At 51.9% G+C, this 12,402-nt stretch overlaps 1 protein-coding gene across 2 annotated transcripts; it reads left to right on the top strand.

Moving 5' to 3' along the window:
* Nucleotides 1-747: 747 nt before the first annotated feature.
* Nucleotides 748-12,150, top strand: SERPINF1 (serpin family F member 1). Of its 2 annotated transcripts, none has more exons than XM_072779079.1 (8): nt 748-901; nt 4,641-4,732; nt 6,372-6,570; nt 7,203-7,358; nt 8,151-8,354; nt 9,531-9,673; nt 11,083-11,293; nt 11,759-12,150. In XM_072779079.1, the coding sequence occupies exons 2-8, from the start codon at nt 4,649-4,651 to the stop codon at nt 12,016-12,018; spliced, it is 1,257 nt and encodes a 418-aa protein (XP_072635180.1). In that variant the 5' UTR covers nt 748-901; nt 4,641-4,648; the 3' UTR covers nt 12,019-12,150. The 2 variants fall into 2 exon arrangements, with proteins under 2 accessions (XP_072635180.1, XP_072635181.1); XM_072779080.1 differs by lacking the exon at nt 748-901 and adding an exon at nt 1,559-1,612.
* Nucleotides 12,151-12,402: the final 252 nt, after the last annotated feature.

The raw sequence follows: 12,402 nt of genomic DNA, 5'->3' as shown, positions 1-12,402 counted from the left end.
AGAGGCAGAGGGAGAGGGAGAAGCAGACTCCCCACTGAGCAGACATGGGGCTCCATCCCAGGATCCGGAGATCATGACCTGAGGCAAAGGCAGATGCTAAACCATCTGAGCTGCCCAGACACCCCTCCCATGTCAGTATTTTCTATTCACAACCACACTGCATGATCCTAAGCATCCCAGCTGAGCAGAGCCTCAGTATTGTCCTGTCTAGGTGACCTCTATTTTGCCTAGGCGGTGCCACGCACACACTTGGCCTCCCCTCAGGACTAATGGTTATAGCATAGCTCAATTCTTCCTGTGGTCAGATATTTTTTCCACTGGCCTTTCTGATTTTCAGAAATCACATAATTCCAGGGCTGAACAAGCAAATCAACATCCCAGTTCCATCCCTCCATTTTTCAGCTAATGAAACAAACGGAGGACTGGGAGAGTTGTCTCGACCCAAATCCTGGTTAGTGTCAGAGCAAAGGACCAGGAAAAATTGAGAGTCCCAGCACAGGCCTGGGGTTTGCTCTGCTCTGACTTGCCTTCCAGGCCTCCTCTGGAAGACTCTTCCTCAGTCCTGTCTCCCACCCAAGTTGGCCAGGGTGCCCCATGGGGGTGCGACCACAGGCAGGAGGAAGGCCCGGGTCCTGAAGGAAGGTCTGGTGGAGGAGCCAGGGTGTGTGAATTTGTGTGTGTTGGGGGTGTGGGGTGGAAGGGTGGCAGTGGGTTAAAGTCAACATCGGGCAATGATGCAATCACAGGATCCGAATTGAGTGCAGGCCGCTTTAAGAGAGGAGTAGCTGTAATCTGAAGCTTGCTGGCCTCTGGATTGGGAGGCGCAGCAAAAGCTCTGGTGCTTGCTGGAGCCCCTCAGCCTGCAGACCTAGGCTGGCGCAGAGCTGCAGCACACCCACAGGTAAAGCAGCTCCCAGTCTGGTGAGAGTGTCTGGAGAGGCTCTCCTGGGAGCACTCCTGGGAGAGGACGAGAGGGGTGCAGGGAGAGGAGGTGGGGAGACAGTAGCTCCTGCAACTTGGGCACCAGGGTGAGAGGATGAGACTGGGCAGAGGGAGTTGGGGCTCAGAAGGCCAGGGCCCAGTTTTCCCCAAACCCCACTGCACCACTAGGGGAAGAGGCTGGAAAGGCTTTTGAATGAAGTGGGTGGGTAGCAGTGGAGGAGGGAGGTGGTGGGAAGGAGCAGGGAGCGCAGCTGCTGGGCCAGGTCTGAGCAGCACCTAGGGGAGGAGGACCCCCCAGCCCCGAGGGAAGGAGACTGTCCTAAAGCTGGGCTTCCATGGGACAGTCGGGAGGCGGCTGTCCTGCAGTCCAGCCTTGGCTGGGGCTCAGCTCCTTGCTGCTTTTTCAAAATCAACTGGTGCTGATTCCCAAGCCAACCCCTGGCCTGTTGAGCTCTGCAGAAGACTGGGAGGAAGGACAGCTGGGTCCTTCCAACCAGCATTCAGCCCTTTTCGGTGGCCAAATTAGTTGTTAGTGAAAGCTGGGAGACCAATGGGGCTTTGGCATCTTGCAAACAATGACTGCTATTTAGTTCAGCCAGTGTTTGGGGCTTGGGGGCTCGGCGGCCTCTGCTGGAGAGAACAGCTGCCCGCATCCTTTCCGCTCCCTGGGGTAAGCCACAGCCAGCAGAGGCTTTCCAGAAACCCTGTCACTGTCTGGCCCATGCCTGTCCACCAGAAGTTCAGCCCCTAGCTCAGGGTAGGAGGGGAAGGGGGCCCGGGAGTTCTTCTAGGGCTGGATCTCCTGGGAGGTGGGGTGGAGGTGAAACTCATGGGTGCCCTGGTCCAACTCACTCACGTTCCAAGACTTCAGAAGGAACACTGCCTGGAGACTGTTGGGGTCACCATGGGTGGAGTGGGCCTGGAGGGGACCCCTCGGAACCTTTCTCCCGAAGCCAGGGGAGAGGGTGGTGCCCTTCCCTGCACTGCCCAGGAGGTCCACTGCCATGTGGCTTTAGGCTGTGTGGTGCTGGGAGGAGGAGGAGGGATGGTGTTTGTCTCACAACTGGATTTAATCTGAAACACATGTACTGGCTCAAATATATCCTCTCAGCTGGAAGGCAAGGTCACAAAATCCCAGTTCCTTGTGTTTCTTGATTTGGGTAAATGTGGCAGAAAGGAAGGCCCGACCTTGGCCCAACAGGGAGAATATCTACCTCCTCCCCATATCCTCCCCTTCCTGGTAGGACAGGAGTCTGGCTTGGATACTGCCCTTTGGACAGGATGGTATCATTGTCCCCGTGCCCCTGGCCAGGCGGCGGCTGCCTGCCCTCAGGCCACAAACAATCACCTCAGACAGGGCGTTGAGTGGGCTCAGAGGGACCTCCAACCCCATGCAGACTCTTACTCTCTGCCCTCTCAGTGACCTTTTATGGGGCCCTCCATAATCTCTCCACTTCCCTCATCCCCAGGGTTTGAGGTGGAGGACTCAGAGGTGCAATTAGTACTACAAGTCCCAGCAATTGGCTCTGGGCTAGCTGTGGTCCCATGTGCCTTCCACTGCCGGGGTCCCTCACCTTATATTCAGTCCTCAGTGCACCCACATGGGGACAGTGATCCTACAATCTGGGGCTGGGGCTGACTATAGGGATGGGATTCCTACAGAGAAGGTTTGACCTTACCTTCAAGCGCATTTGAACTGTGCCCTTAGTTCCCTTAAACACTCTGCCAGGCTGACCCCTGCGTCCCTCCTATCTCGGGTCCCTACCCTGGCCAGAGGCACTAGAGCTAACGGCTTTTCCTGTAGCCTTGCCGCCTATAAATCTCACGGAATTTTTGGTCTCTGATAAACCAGTCTGCTGAGGCTCAGGCAAGAAGATTCCTGCCAGCTCTGGGGTGGGGAGAGCAGCTGGCGGCCTCTGTGGTGTTAAAGGTCTCTATCTGGTACTGCAGACAGCTCTTCCTGCTGCCTTAATGGAAGATTTCTCCCTGAGCACCCAGGGCAACTGTGCAGGAGAGCAGCTGGCTGAGAACGAGGAGTCTGGGGGGCTCATTCTAGGACACAAGCTCCAGATCCAGGTTTGGGAAGAAAGCTGGGCTAGTTACCCCTGGCTGTCTAGCCATAAGCTGAGCAAGCTCTGGAGGCGGTCTCTTCTTTTGTTGCCTTTCATCTCTACAGTGTTTTCCGGTGGATTATCTGTCTTGATTCTAAGGACTTCGGCCAAAAATCACACACCGCACTCCCAACTTTCCTATTTGTTCTGAGAAGTCAGGAAAGTATGTGTGCTGCGTGTGGGGAAGGTTTTTTGCAGGTATATAAAAGGATGACAATGAAAATGCTGGAGACCCTCGGCCTGGGTGTGTGTGTGTGTAGGTGTAGGGGAGGTGAGGGGTAGGGGAGGTGGATTATCAATTGTTGACAGAGCAGTATGGATGGAGGGAGGACATGGGCCAACCAGAGGTCCTAGTTGCTGAGACTTTGTCCCACTTTTTAAACAGAAGACCTCTTGGAAGATCCCACCTGTGAAACCCCTCTAGCTGCCTTCATCCCCTCCCACTCCAGGGGGTGAGTTCATGGATGTAGCAAGTGCCAGGAGGCTGAGGGAAGGTGGCATACCTAGAGCCCTGGACCCAGATTTCCCTTCTCCCTTGTGGTCCAGGGGCCAGAGAGCTGGTCAGAGGAGGCCACTGCTGGGGAGGTGAAGGGATCTGGGGTTGTTTAACCTGAAGCATAGAAAGCTCTGAGGGTGTAAGAGCTATTTTTTTTTTAAGATTTTATTTATTCATGAGAGATAGAGAGGCAGAGACACAGGCAGAGGGAGAAGCAGGTTCCCCGTGGGGAGCCTGATGTAGGACTCAATCCCAGGATCCCGGGATCCCGCCCTGAGCCGAAGGCAGATGCTCAACCACTGAGCCACCCAGGTGCCAATGTAAGAGCTATTTTTGAGCTGGTCGGGGGAAGAGGACCTGGGATCTCTGGAGAGCTCCCCTGCCTCTGTACTGTTCAATTGTAATCCGTATTACAATAGGTAAGAACTATTTGGTTTCAATTTCACAGGAGAAGACATTATGACTTAGAGAGCTATTAAGACACAGAATTGAGATTTAAAACCCGGCTGTCTCACCCTAGACCCCGTCTCCTTCCCAGGACAGAAGAACTCTCCATAGAGAACTATCTGAGAAGGGAATGGGTCCCTTATGAGGCCACAGGTTCTAGGCTAGAGCAATTCAAGAAGAGAGTCTGAGAATCTCCTGGGGATAGCAAGGAGCTGGACCAGCTGCCTCCATTCTCTGTATTCTGTGATTCTATGTATGGGAACTAGGTTCTGTCCCATTTGTCCCATTACAAATCCTATGTAATGAGCTAGTCAGGTGCCTCTAGGGAAAAGCCTTGCTGTGCACACATCTGCACAGAGGAGTCCACTGCTGGATCTCCGCAGCCCTGGAGCTTTAGGTCCAAAGGTCCCTGACACACACAGCGGGATGAAAGCACAAGTTCACCCTGGGCCCGTAGGCCACGAGGCAGGTGGAGGGGCTGCGATGTGCTGAGAGGGAGGGACTGTAAAATTGAGGGTCCACTTCCAGCCTGGGGAGTTCAGAGGCGAGGTGCCCAGACCTGCCAATCTGCTCCCCAGCCAGGGTGGCCGGCAGAGCGGGGCAGTGGCAAGGGAGACAGCTCGCCGCCTCTTGCTTTCTTGCAGGTCCCAGGATGCAGGCCCTCGTGCTACTCCTCTGGACCGGAGCCCTCCTGGGGCACAGCAGCTGCCAGAACGATGCAGGCGGCCCCCAGGAGGTCAGGGAGGTCAGGGGTGGGGTGAAATGGGGTGCCGGCAGTCCCTCAGCAGGCAGCATGGAGATGGGGCAGGCGCCCAGGTTTGGCCTTGCTGCACAGATAGGGCCTTGACTTCTCCTTCAGCAAAACAAACAGAAAGCATCTTGCTTTTCCTTTCAGAGAACATGGTGGAGACAAAAATAAGACCCTAAAAGGTGAAAATTGAAGGAAGAGTGTAACAAGCCCAGGAGGTCCCTTCAGTGAAGACCTTTTCTCATTACCTTCTGTTACTTGTGGGTCTCACTGGGCGTGGTCCTGGATACTTGTTCCTTCTTTCCTACCCAGAGGAAGCATCATCAGACTGCAGAGGCAGATGCTGAGAAGCTTACGCTAAGTGACAGTGAGGGGCCAGGGCAGTCTGGGCATGCTGGCTGGAGCCCTGGTCTTTGTTGTGAGTTCTGAGTTTGAATTCTGGCTCTACCTCTCACTTAGCTTTGTTACCTTAGACAAGTCTCTTTTACCTGAGTCTCTTTCTTACCTATAAAATGGGATTAAAAATACCTATCCTGGGGTATCCAGGTGGCTCACTTGGTTAAGCATCTGACTTCAGGTGAGGTCATGATCTCGGGGTCCTAGGATCAAGCTTCATGTCAGGGCTCCCTGCTCAGCAGGGAGTCTGCTTGGAAAATTTTTTCCATCTGCCTCTTCCCCTGCTTAAATGAACACGTATACTCCTTCTCTCTTTCTCAAATCAAGATTTTATTGATTTTTTGCACACATTGAAGGGAAAGGAGAGGGGCAGAGGGAGAGGGAGAAGCAGGGCCCCTAATGAGCAGGGAACATGATTTGGGGCTCCATCCCAGGACCCCTGAGATTATGACCTGAGCTGAAGGCAGACACGTAACCTACTGAGCCACCCAGGCGCCCAATATAAATAAATCTTTAAAGAAAAACCAAAACTACCCTTGCAAGGCCATTGTGGCTAGTCACTTACTTTTTACCTACTGAATACCTGCTCTGTAGGCGCTGGGGATGGGTGGAAATATAAGACTCATTTCTTGCCTTCAAAGAACTCAGGCTTTTGAGGTATCAAATATATCAACAAGCATGAAATGAAGTAACTCAAATGAAAAGAACTAGCGCAGAGCCCGGTACATGGTAGCTGATTAACATGTATGTGGTAGTTGACCCTGTAAAAGGCTCAGAAAACCAAAAAGCGCCTTCAGATTGCAGTGATTGGGGAAAAGTTGCGGTGGAGGAGATGATATGTGATCAGGGCCACGGAAGACAGGGTGGTGGTGAGGGGATCACAGCCAGGTCAGGTGGAGACCTGGGAGCAGTAAGGAAGGGGAACAGACAGGCAGCTTGCTCTGGTCTGAGAGCTGGGTTCCTTGCAAGGGGCTCTTTTCTAAGAATGTCACAGGCCTGAGGCTCACAGGTCATTAGTGTTTGACCCCGGTTAGCTCATTTCCATTTGGGGCTGCCTGTCCCCAGTCGAGAACTCCTGCGTAATCAGGAAGCCCACTCTCCTTCCAACATAAGGCCACACATAGGGTGTTCGGGCAGGATGTCTCTAAGGGGCCAGACTGACGATCCCACTCAAAGCAACGAGATCGGTCACGCATGGCTCAAGTCTGACAGCTCGTGTACTCCAATCCAGGACTCTCCAGCTCCCGACGCGACAGGGGTGCCCGTGGAGGAGGAGGACCCCTTCTTCAGGGTCCCCGTGAATAAGCTGGCAGCAGCCATCTCCAACTTCGGCTATGACCTGTACCGTGTAAGGTCCAGCTTCAGCCCTGCTGCCAATGTGCTGCTGTCACCACTCAGCGTGGCCACCGCACTCTCTGCGCTCTCGCTGGGTGAGTCCTCTGAGCAGAGGGCCCCGGGGTCCTGGAGCGGCCCGTGGCCTCTGCACCAACACGCTTCTGAGCCCTAGAGGCCCTTCCCCTTATGGAGAAGCAAAGAGGTGCTGAGAGAACATCCCCCCCAGGGTCCCCTGCGTGAACCTACAACCCCTGTCTCGCTCCACGGGGGGCACTGAGCACCTGCTGACTTGGACCATGGCCTCAGGACCACTTATTGACGGGATGACTTCAATGTTCACTCCTTACACGGGCTTCTGGGTGCCAGCCATTCGGCTAGCTCTGGCCTAGCAGGCCTGGCCTCTCCCTCGCTCAGGTCCCAGCTGAGGTCACGGGAGGTGGAGGGGACTAATAAACAGGCAACTGGAAAATATTCTGGTAAAAGCCGTGATGGCAGAAGTGCAGGGCTCGTACCCTTCACGCCTGCCCTTGTCGGTCTCCCTAGGCCCAATGCCCTTAGCCTGCTTGAGGAATCTGTTTTTCTTCCATTGCCTTCAAATTTCTTGCCCACCTAGCATGTCTCCAGGATGAACAGTGACTGAGGGCAGGGCAACCCTGTCCTGTCCCGGGAGCCGCCCCGACCTGGGCCCTGGTGGCCAGTTACTGAGGCTCCCACCCTTGTTTGGCAGGAGCGGAACAGCGGACAGAATCCACCATTCACCGGGCTCTCTACTACGACCTGATCAGCAACCCAGACATCCACAGCACCTATAAGGAGCTCCTTGCCTCTGTCACTGCCCCGGAGAAGAACTTCAAGAGTGCTTCCCGGATTGTCTTTGAGAGGAGTGAGTCACCTGGCCTGGGACTCTCCATGCTCCACAGGGGGATTCTTTTTTCTTTTCTTTCTTTCTTTTTTTTTTTTTTAATTTTATTTATTCATGAGAGAGACACACACACAGAGAGGCAGAGACAGAAGCAGGCTCCCCACAAGGAACCCGATGCAGGACTTGATCCAGGATCCCGGGATCAGGGCCCAAGCCGAAGGCAGACGCTCAACCCGCTGAGCCATCCAGGCGTCCCTCTTTTTTCTTTCTTTCTTCTTTCTTTCTTTCTTTCTTTAAGATTTTCATTTATTTATTCATGAGACACACAGAGAGAGGCAGAGACATAGGCAGAAGCATGATCCCCGTGGGGAGCCCAATGCAGGACTCGATCTTAGGACCCCAGGATCACGATCTGAGCCAAAGGCAGACGCTCAACCACTGAGCCACCCAGGCGCCCCAACAAGGGGGGGTCTCTTTTTGCTCAGGCTGCGCCTGGCCCTGGTGGGCAGGAAGGGGCCCCATGGGCTCCGAGAGGATCAGAAAGAGGAAGTAGACTGAGGGAGACAGGGAGAGGGCCGAGGTAGGGTGGTAACCTGAAGATAAATGGCCATGAGTGAAGTACATTGTTTCCTGTCCAGCGCCCGGGAAGGCTGGCATGACGTCTTGGCAAGTCATGGGAAGTCACTAGGCAGGAAGTCAGGGCCTGCTAAGTGGCAAACCAAAACCTAAGCCTGGCATGCTCTCAAAGGGCGGATGCTGCTTCGCTTTCACTCCCAGAGCACGCTAACCTCTGTTCCACCTCTCTCTCCCCAGAGCTGCGGATAAAATCCAGCTTTGTTGCACCACTGGAGAAGTCCTATAGCACCAGGCCCAGAATCCTGACCGGCAACCCTCGCCTGGACCTTCAGGAGGTTAACAACTGGGTGCAGGCCCAGATGAAAGGGAAAATTGCTAGATCCACACGGGAAATACCCAGTGGAATCAGCATTCTCCTTCTTGGTGTGGCTTACTTCAAGGGTGAGGGTTTCACTTCTCTTTTGGTTCAGGGTGGATGGTAGGTGTCAGAGAGGATGGGGAAGGGGGCTGGCAAAGACACAACTCAGCAGTAACTCAGAAGCGAAGCCAGAGGACGAGCTGGGAAATGCGCTTGCTCAAGGGCTCTGCACTTGTCATCAAATCCCAGGCGAACAGGCTGTGTGTGTCTACAGAGTATAAGAGGCCCTGAACAAAGACTAGCAGAGAGAAGAAATGGCTTCCCCTCGTGGGCCTGTTTGGGGTGGGCACTGTGAGAGTCTGGCTGGAGTCAGATGAGGGTCAAAGCCCAGCTGGGCCTTTCCTGGCTATAGAACCCTGCATAGGCTTCACAGCCTTTCCCAGGCCTGTTCCCCCACCTCTGACACGGATGACACACTTACTCCAGAGGCTGTTTCTGTTGTCTCCTGTCCTCACACCAATACGAGCGCGGTGCTCAGGGGGACAAGTATTCAACAAACCATTGTTAGTTGTCTAACAGCATTCTGCTGTGGTGATGTGCCCAAGACTACTCCACAGGCTATGTAGGCCTGGCCCCATTCAGATAAGACTTGGGTGGGATTTGGGGCAACCTCTCCTTAAAATGCTTTATAACAGTCTATCAAGCAGTAACAGTGGACCCCTGACCCTGAGAAAACCCCTATCTGAAGCACTGATCTCCAGAAAGTGAGAGAAGCCATTACCCAGGCCAGTGTATCAAAACTCACATTAAGCGAAGGGAGGTTGGGTATCACCTCACCGTGTGAGCACCGACCAATACCTCCACCTCTCTTAACTTCAGTGCTTTTCCAGATGTGAGAGGGGTGATATTTGGGTCCCTTGCAGCTCTGACCTCCTTTGATGCTGTCCCCCAGACAGCTCACTTCAGGAGACACCAGTTGACTTCCCTCCCAGGCTATCAGGACTTCTATGATTCAGATGTTCAAATCAATAATTCCTCCTGAGTATCTCCTCTCGAGTCTATATATGGAAGGTATTCAGGCCTTAGACATTTTGTGGTTCAGCCCACACATTCTGAGACAGAGCTATTCCCGGATGTGTTGGGGTCTCTAAGATTCCTTTAGCTAGGCAGCTTTCAACAATAGGCTTTGGTCTCCTGGCACGGTCCCAATGCCTGTCTGGTCTCCTCGGGCTCAGGGCACTCCATTTGTTTCATTCCAGGGCAGTGGGTAACAAAGTTTGACTCCAGAAAGACTTCCCTCGAGGATTTCCACTTGGATGAGGAGAGGACTGTGAAAGTCCCCATGATGTCAGACCCTAAGGCCATCTTACGCTATGGCTTGGACTCTGATCTCAGCTGTAAGGTCTGTAGGGGCCGGGTGAGTGGTGGTGGTGGGGGGGGGGGACAGAGACAGGAAGAATAGCAGAGTAGAAATAGGATGCCCTTTGGGATGGAACAGCTGTCTAAATTCTACCTGCTACGTGGCTTCAGCAAGCCAATAGCTTCTCTGAACCTTTTTTCTTAGAATGAAGAAAAATAGGTATTGAAACTTATCCTTTTAAGGTTTATTGTAAGGATTAACAGATAATGTGAAATGGGCCAAGACTGGGCAACTCACGTATTGGTATTTTCTTGTCTTTTTCCCCCTTCTTCCTCTGTCTCTCCTTTTTTTTTTCTTTCTTTGGGGGGGAACTTTTTATTTCTAGAATTCAAAACCAAACTTAAAAAACTGCCACATACTCCAAATTGCTGGCATTCTAAGTTTTTCACATATACCTGACACTTTTAATTCGAAGTCAGTAGTTTTTAAGCCTTTTTCCTTGAGAATCTGATGAAATGCCTAAAACACTTGAGAGAAAAAAAAAAACCACTTGAGAGAAATGCTATATATGCACACACATTTCTGCATATGGTTTCAGGGGCTGTTAGGACTCCTGATGCAGTTTGTCCCATGGACCTTAGGTTAAGAACCTCTGCTCTTTAAAAAAATATATTGATTTATTCATGAGAGAGAGAGAGGCAGAGATACAAGCAGAGAAGAAGCAGGCTTTCTGCAGGCAGCCTAATATGGGACTGAATCCCGGATCCCAGGATCACGCTCTGAGCCAAAGGCAGACGTTCAACTGCTGAGCCCCCCAGGCGCCCCTTTATTACTGCTTTTTTTTTTTAAATAAAATCTTTTTATTTATTATTTATTTAAGATTTTATTTATTTATTCATGAGAGACAGAGAGAGAGAGAGAGAGAGGCAGAGACACAGGCAGAGGGAGAAGCAGGCAGAGGGAGAAGCAGGCATCATACAGAGAGCCTGATGTGGGACTTGATCCAGGGTCTCCAGGATCATGCCCTGGGCTGCAGGCGGTGCTAAACCGCTGCACCACCAGGGCTGCCCTTTATTACTGCTTCTATGTTGCTCCGTTCAACACTCCCACTTGTAGTTCAAGGCTCTGTACAGAATGGATGATCAGTAAATATTGGCAGACAATCTTTGGGAGAAAATACAGACCTGAAATTCAATTCTAGCTCCTCAGAACTACAAGAGAAAATTCTTTCAGCACCTAACTTCAGTTGGCATTAGGCTGAGGTAAGAAAAGACAAAAACCTACTTTTTTGAAGAAACCTCAGTAGATCTCTTGCTGCTAGAAGGCAATGGCCAAGAGGGACAGTTGTTAAATAGAGGTTGAGGAAAGCATGGCCAGGGACTCACTGTAGGAGGGGAGAAGGTAGCTTGGAGTGTGTGTCTAACTCACATGCTCCCTCCCTGCTGTTTCAGATTGCCCAGCTGCCCTTGACCGGCAGCATGAGTATCATCTTTTTCCTGCCTCTGAAAGTAACCCAGAACTTGACCATGATAGAAGAGAGCCTCACCTCTGAGTTCATTCATGACATAGACCGAGAGCTGAAGACAATTCAAGCAGTCCTGACCATCCCCAAGCTGAAGCTGAGTTATGAAGGCGAAGTCACGAAGTCCCTGCAGGAAATGAGTATGTCCGCAAGACCACAGTACTTTTTCTTGGGGGGTGGGTTGGGTTGAGCCTTTGAGCTTTCTGCCTTGCTAAGCAGAACTCGAGGAGGATTCTCTGGCCTTGTGGGGAGGCCACGGATGATTCCTTAATTCTAGTAGTCCTGGAGGGAAAAACTGAACTGCTTCTCTTATCAGGCACATTCCTCAGCCCCATAAGCATATATCTTGCAACAGAACACTACCTCTCAAGACAGGTCTGTTGAGCTGGTCTCTAATCTTAACCTCACTTGCTGTGTGCTCTTGGCAAGTCCCTTAACCCCTACCCAGCCCAGAGGTCTACATACCTTACGGAGGGGCCAAGTGGTGTTCTACTCCCAGCTTGCCTGCCTTCTTGAGAATCAGGATTTAGGCACCAGGACTCTATTCTTCCACAGGGTGTTGGGTAAGGCAGGGTTTTAATGGCAATCTCTCTCAATTTCTGCAGAACTGCAATCCTTGTTTGATTCACCAGACTTCAGCAAGATCACAGGCAAACCTATTAAACTTACCCAAGTGGAACATCGAGCTGGCTTCGAGTGGAACGAGGATGGGGCAGGCACCACCCCCAGCCCGGGGCTCCAGCCTACCCGCCTCACCTTTCCTCTGGATTATCACCTGAACCGACCTTTCATCTTTGTGCTGAGAGACACAGACACAGGGGCCCTTCTCTTCATAGGCAAAATCCTGGACCCCAGGGGCATTTAATGCTCCGGTTTTTAATGTTCCAATACCCTAGAAGAACAAAACCCTCAACGGATGGCAGATGACATATTACATGAAGGCTGCCCCTACAATGGTTTCAGTGTATACTTTGCAATAAAAGTGCTTTATCCTTAACATTTGTTGCCCTGTTCCTCCTCCTGTTTTGAGCTATGTTAAGTTTAATATGAAGTTAAAGAGTCCTTTAGTGATTTGCTGGTTCTTTACTTATAGTCTGGGTATATCTAAACTCTGCAGAAAGTCCCTATTTTTTTTTTTTAAGATTTTATTTATTTTTTCATGAGAGACAGAGAGAGAGAGGCAGAGACACAGGCAGAGGGAGAAGCAGGCTCCTCGCAGGGAGCCTGATGTGGGACTCGATCCCAGGAC

The sequence above is a fragment of the Canis lupus genome, chromosome 16, assembly GCF_048164855.1.
Source record: "Canis lupus baileyi chromosome 16, mCanLup2.hap1, whole genome shotgun sequence".
Classification (NCBI taxonomy): domain Eukaryota; kingdom Metazoa; phylum Chordata; class Mammalia; order Carnivora; family Canidae; genus Canis; species Canis lupus.
Note: the sequence above shows the minus strand (reverse complement) of the source record. Positions and strands in the feature narration are given on the sequence as shown.

Coding starts and splice junctions, on each gene's coding strand:
- SERPINF1 (XM_072779079.1), top strand. CDS start 4,649: ATGCAGGCCCTCGTGCTACTCCTCTGGACCGGAGCCCTCCTGGGGCAC. Junction 8,355..9,530: donor TGGTGTGGCTTACTTCAAGG/GTGAGGGTTTCA, acceptor GTTTCATTCCAG/GGCAGTGGGTAACAAAGTTT. Junction 11,294..11,758: donor GAAGTCCCTGCAGGAAATGA/GTATGTCCGCAA, acceptor CAATTTCTGCAG/AACTGCAATCCTTGTTTGAT.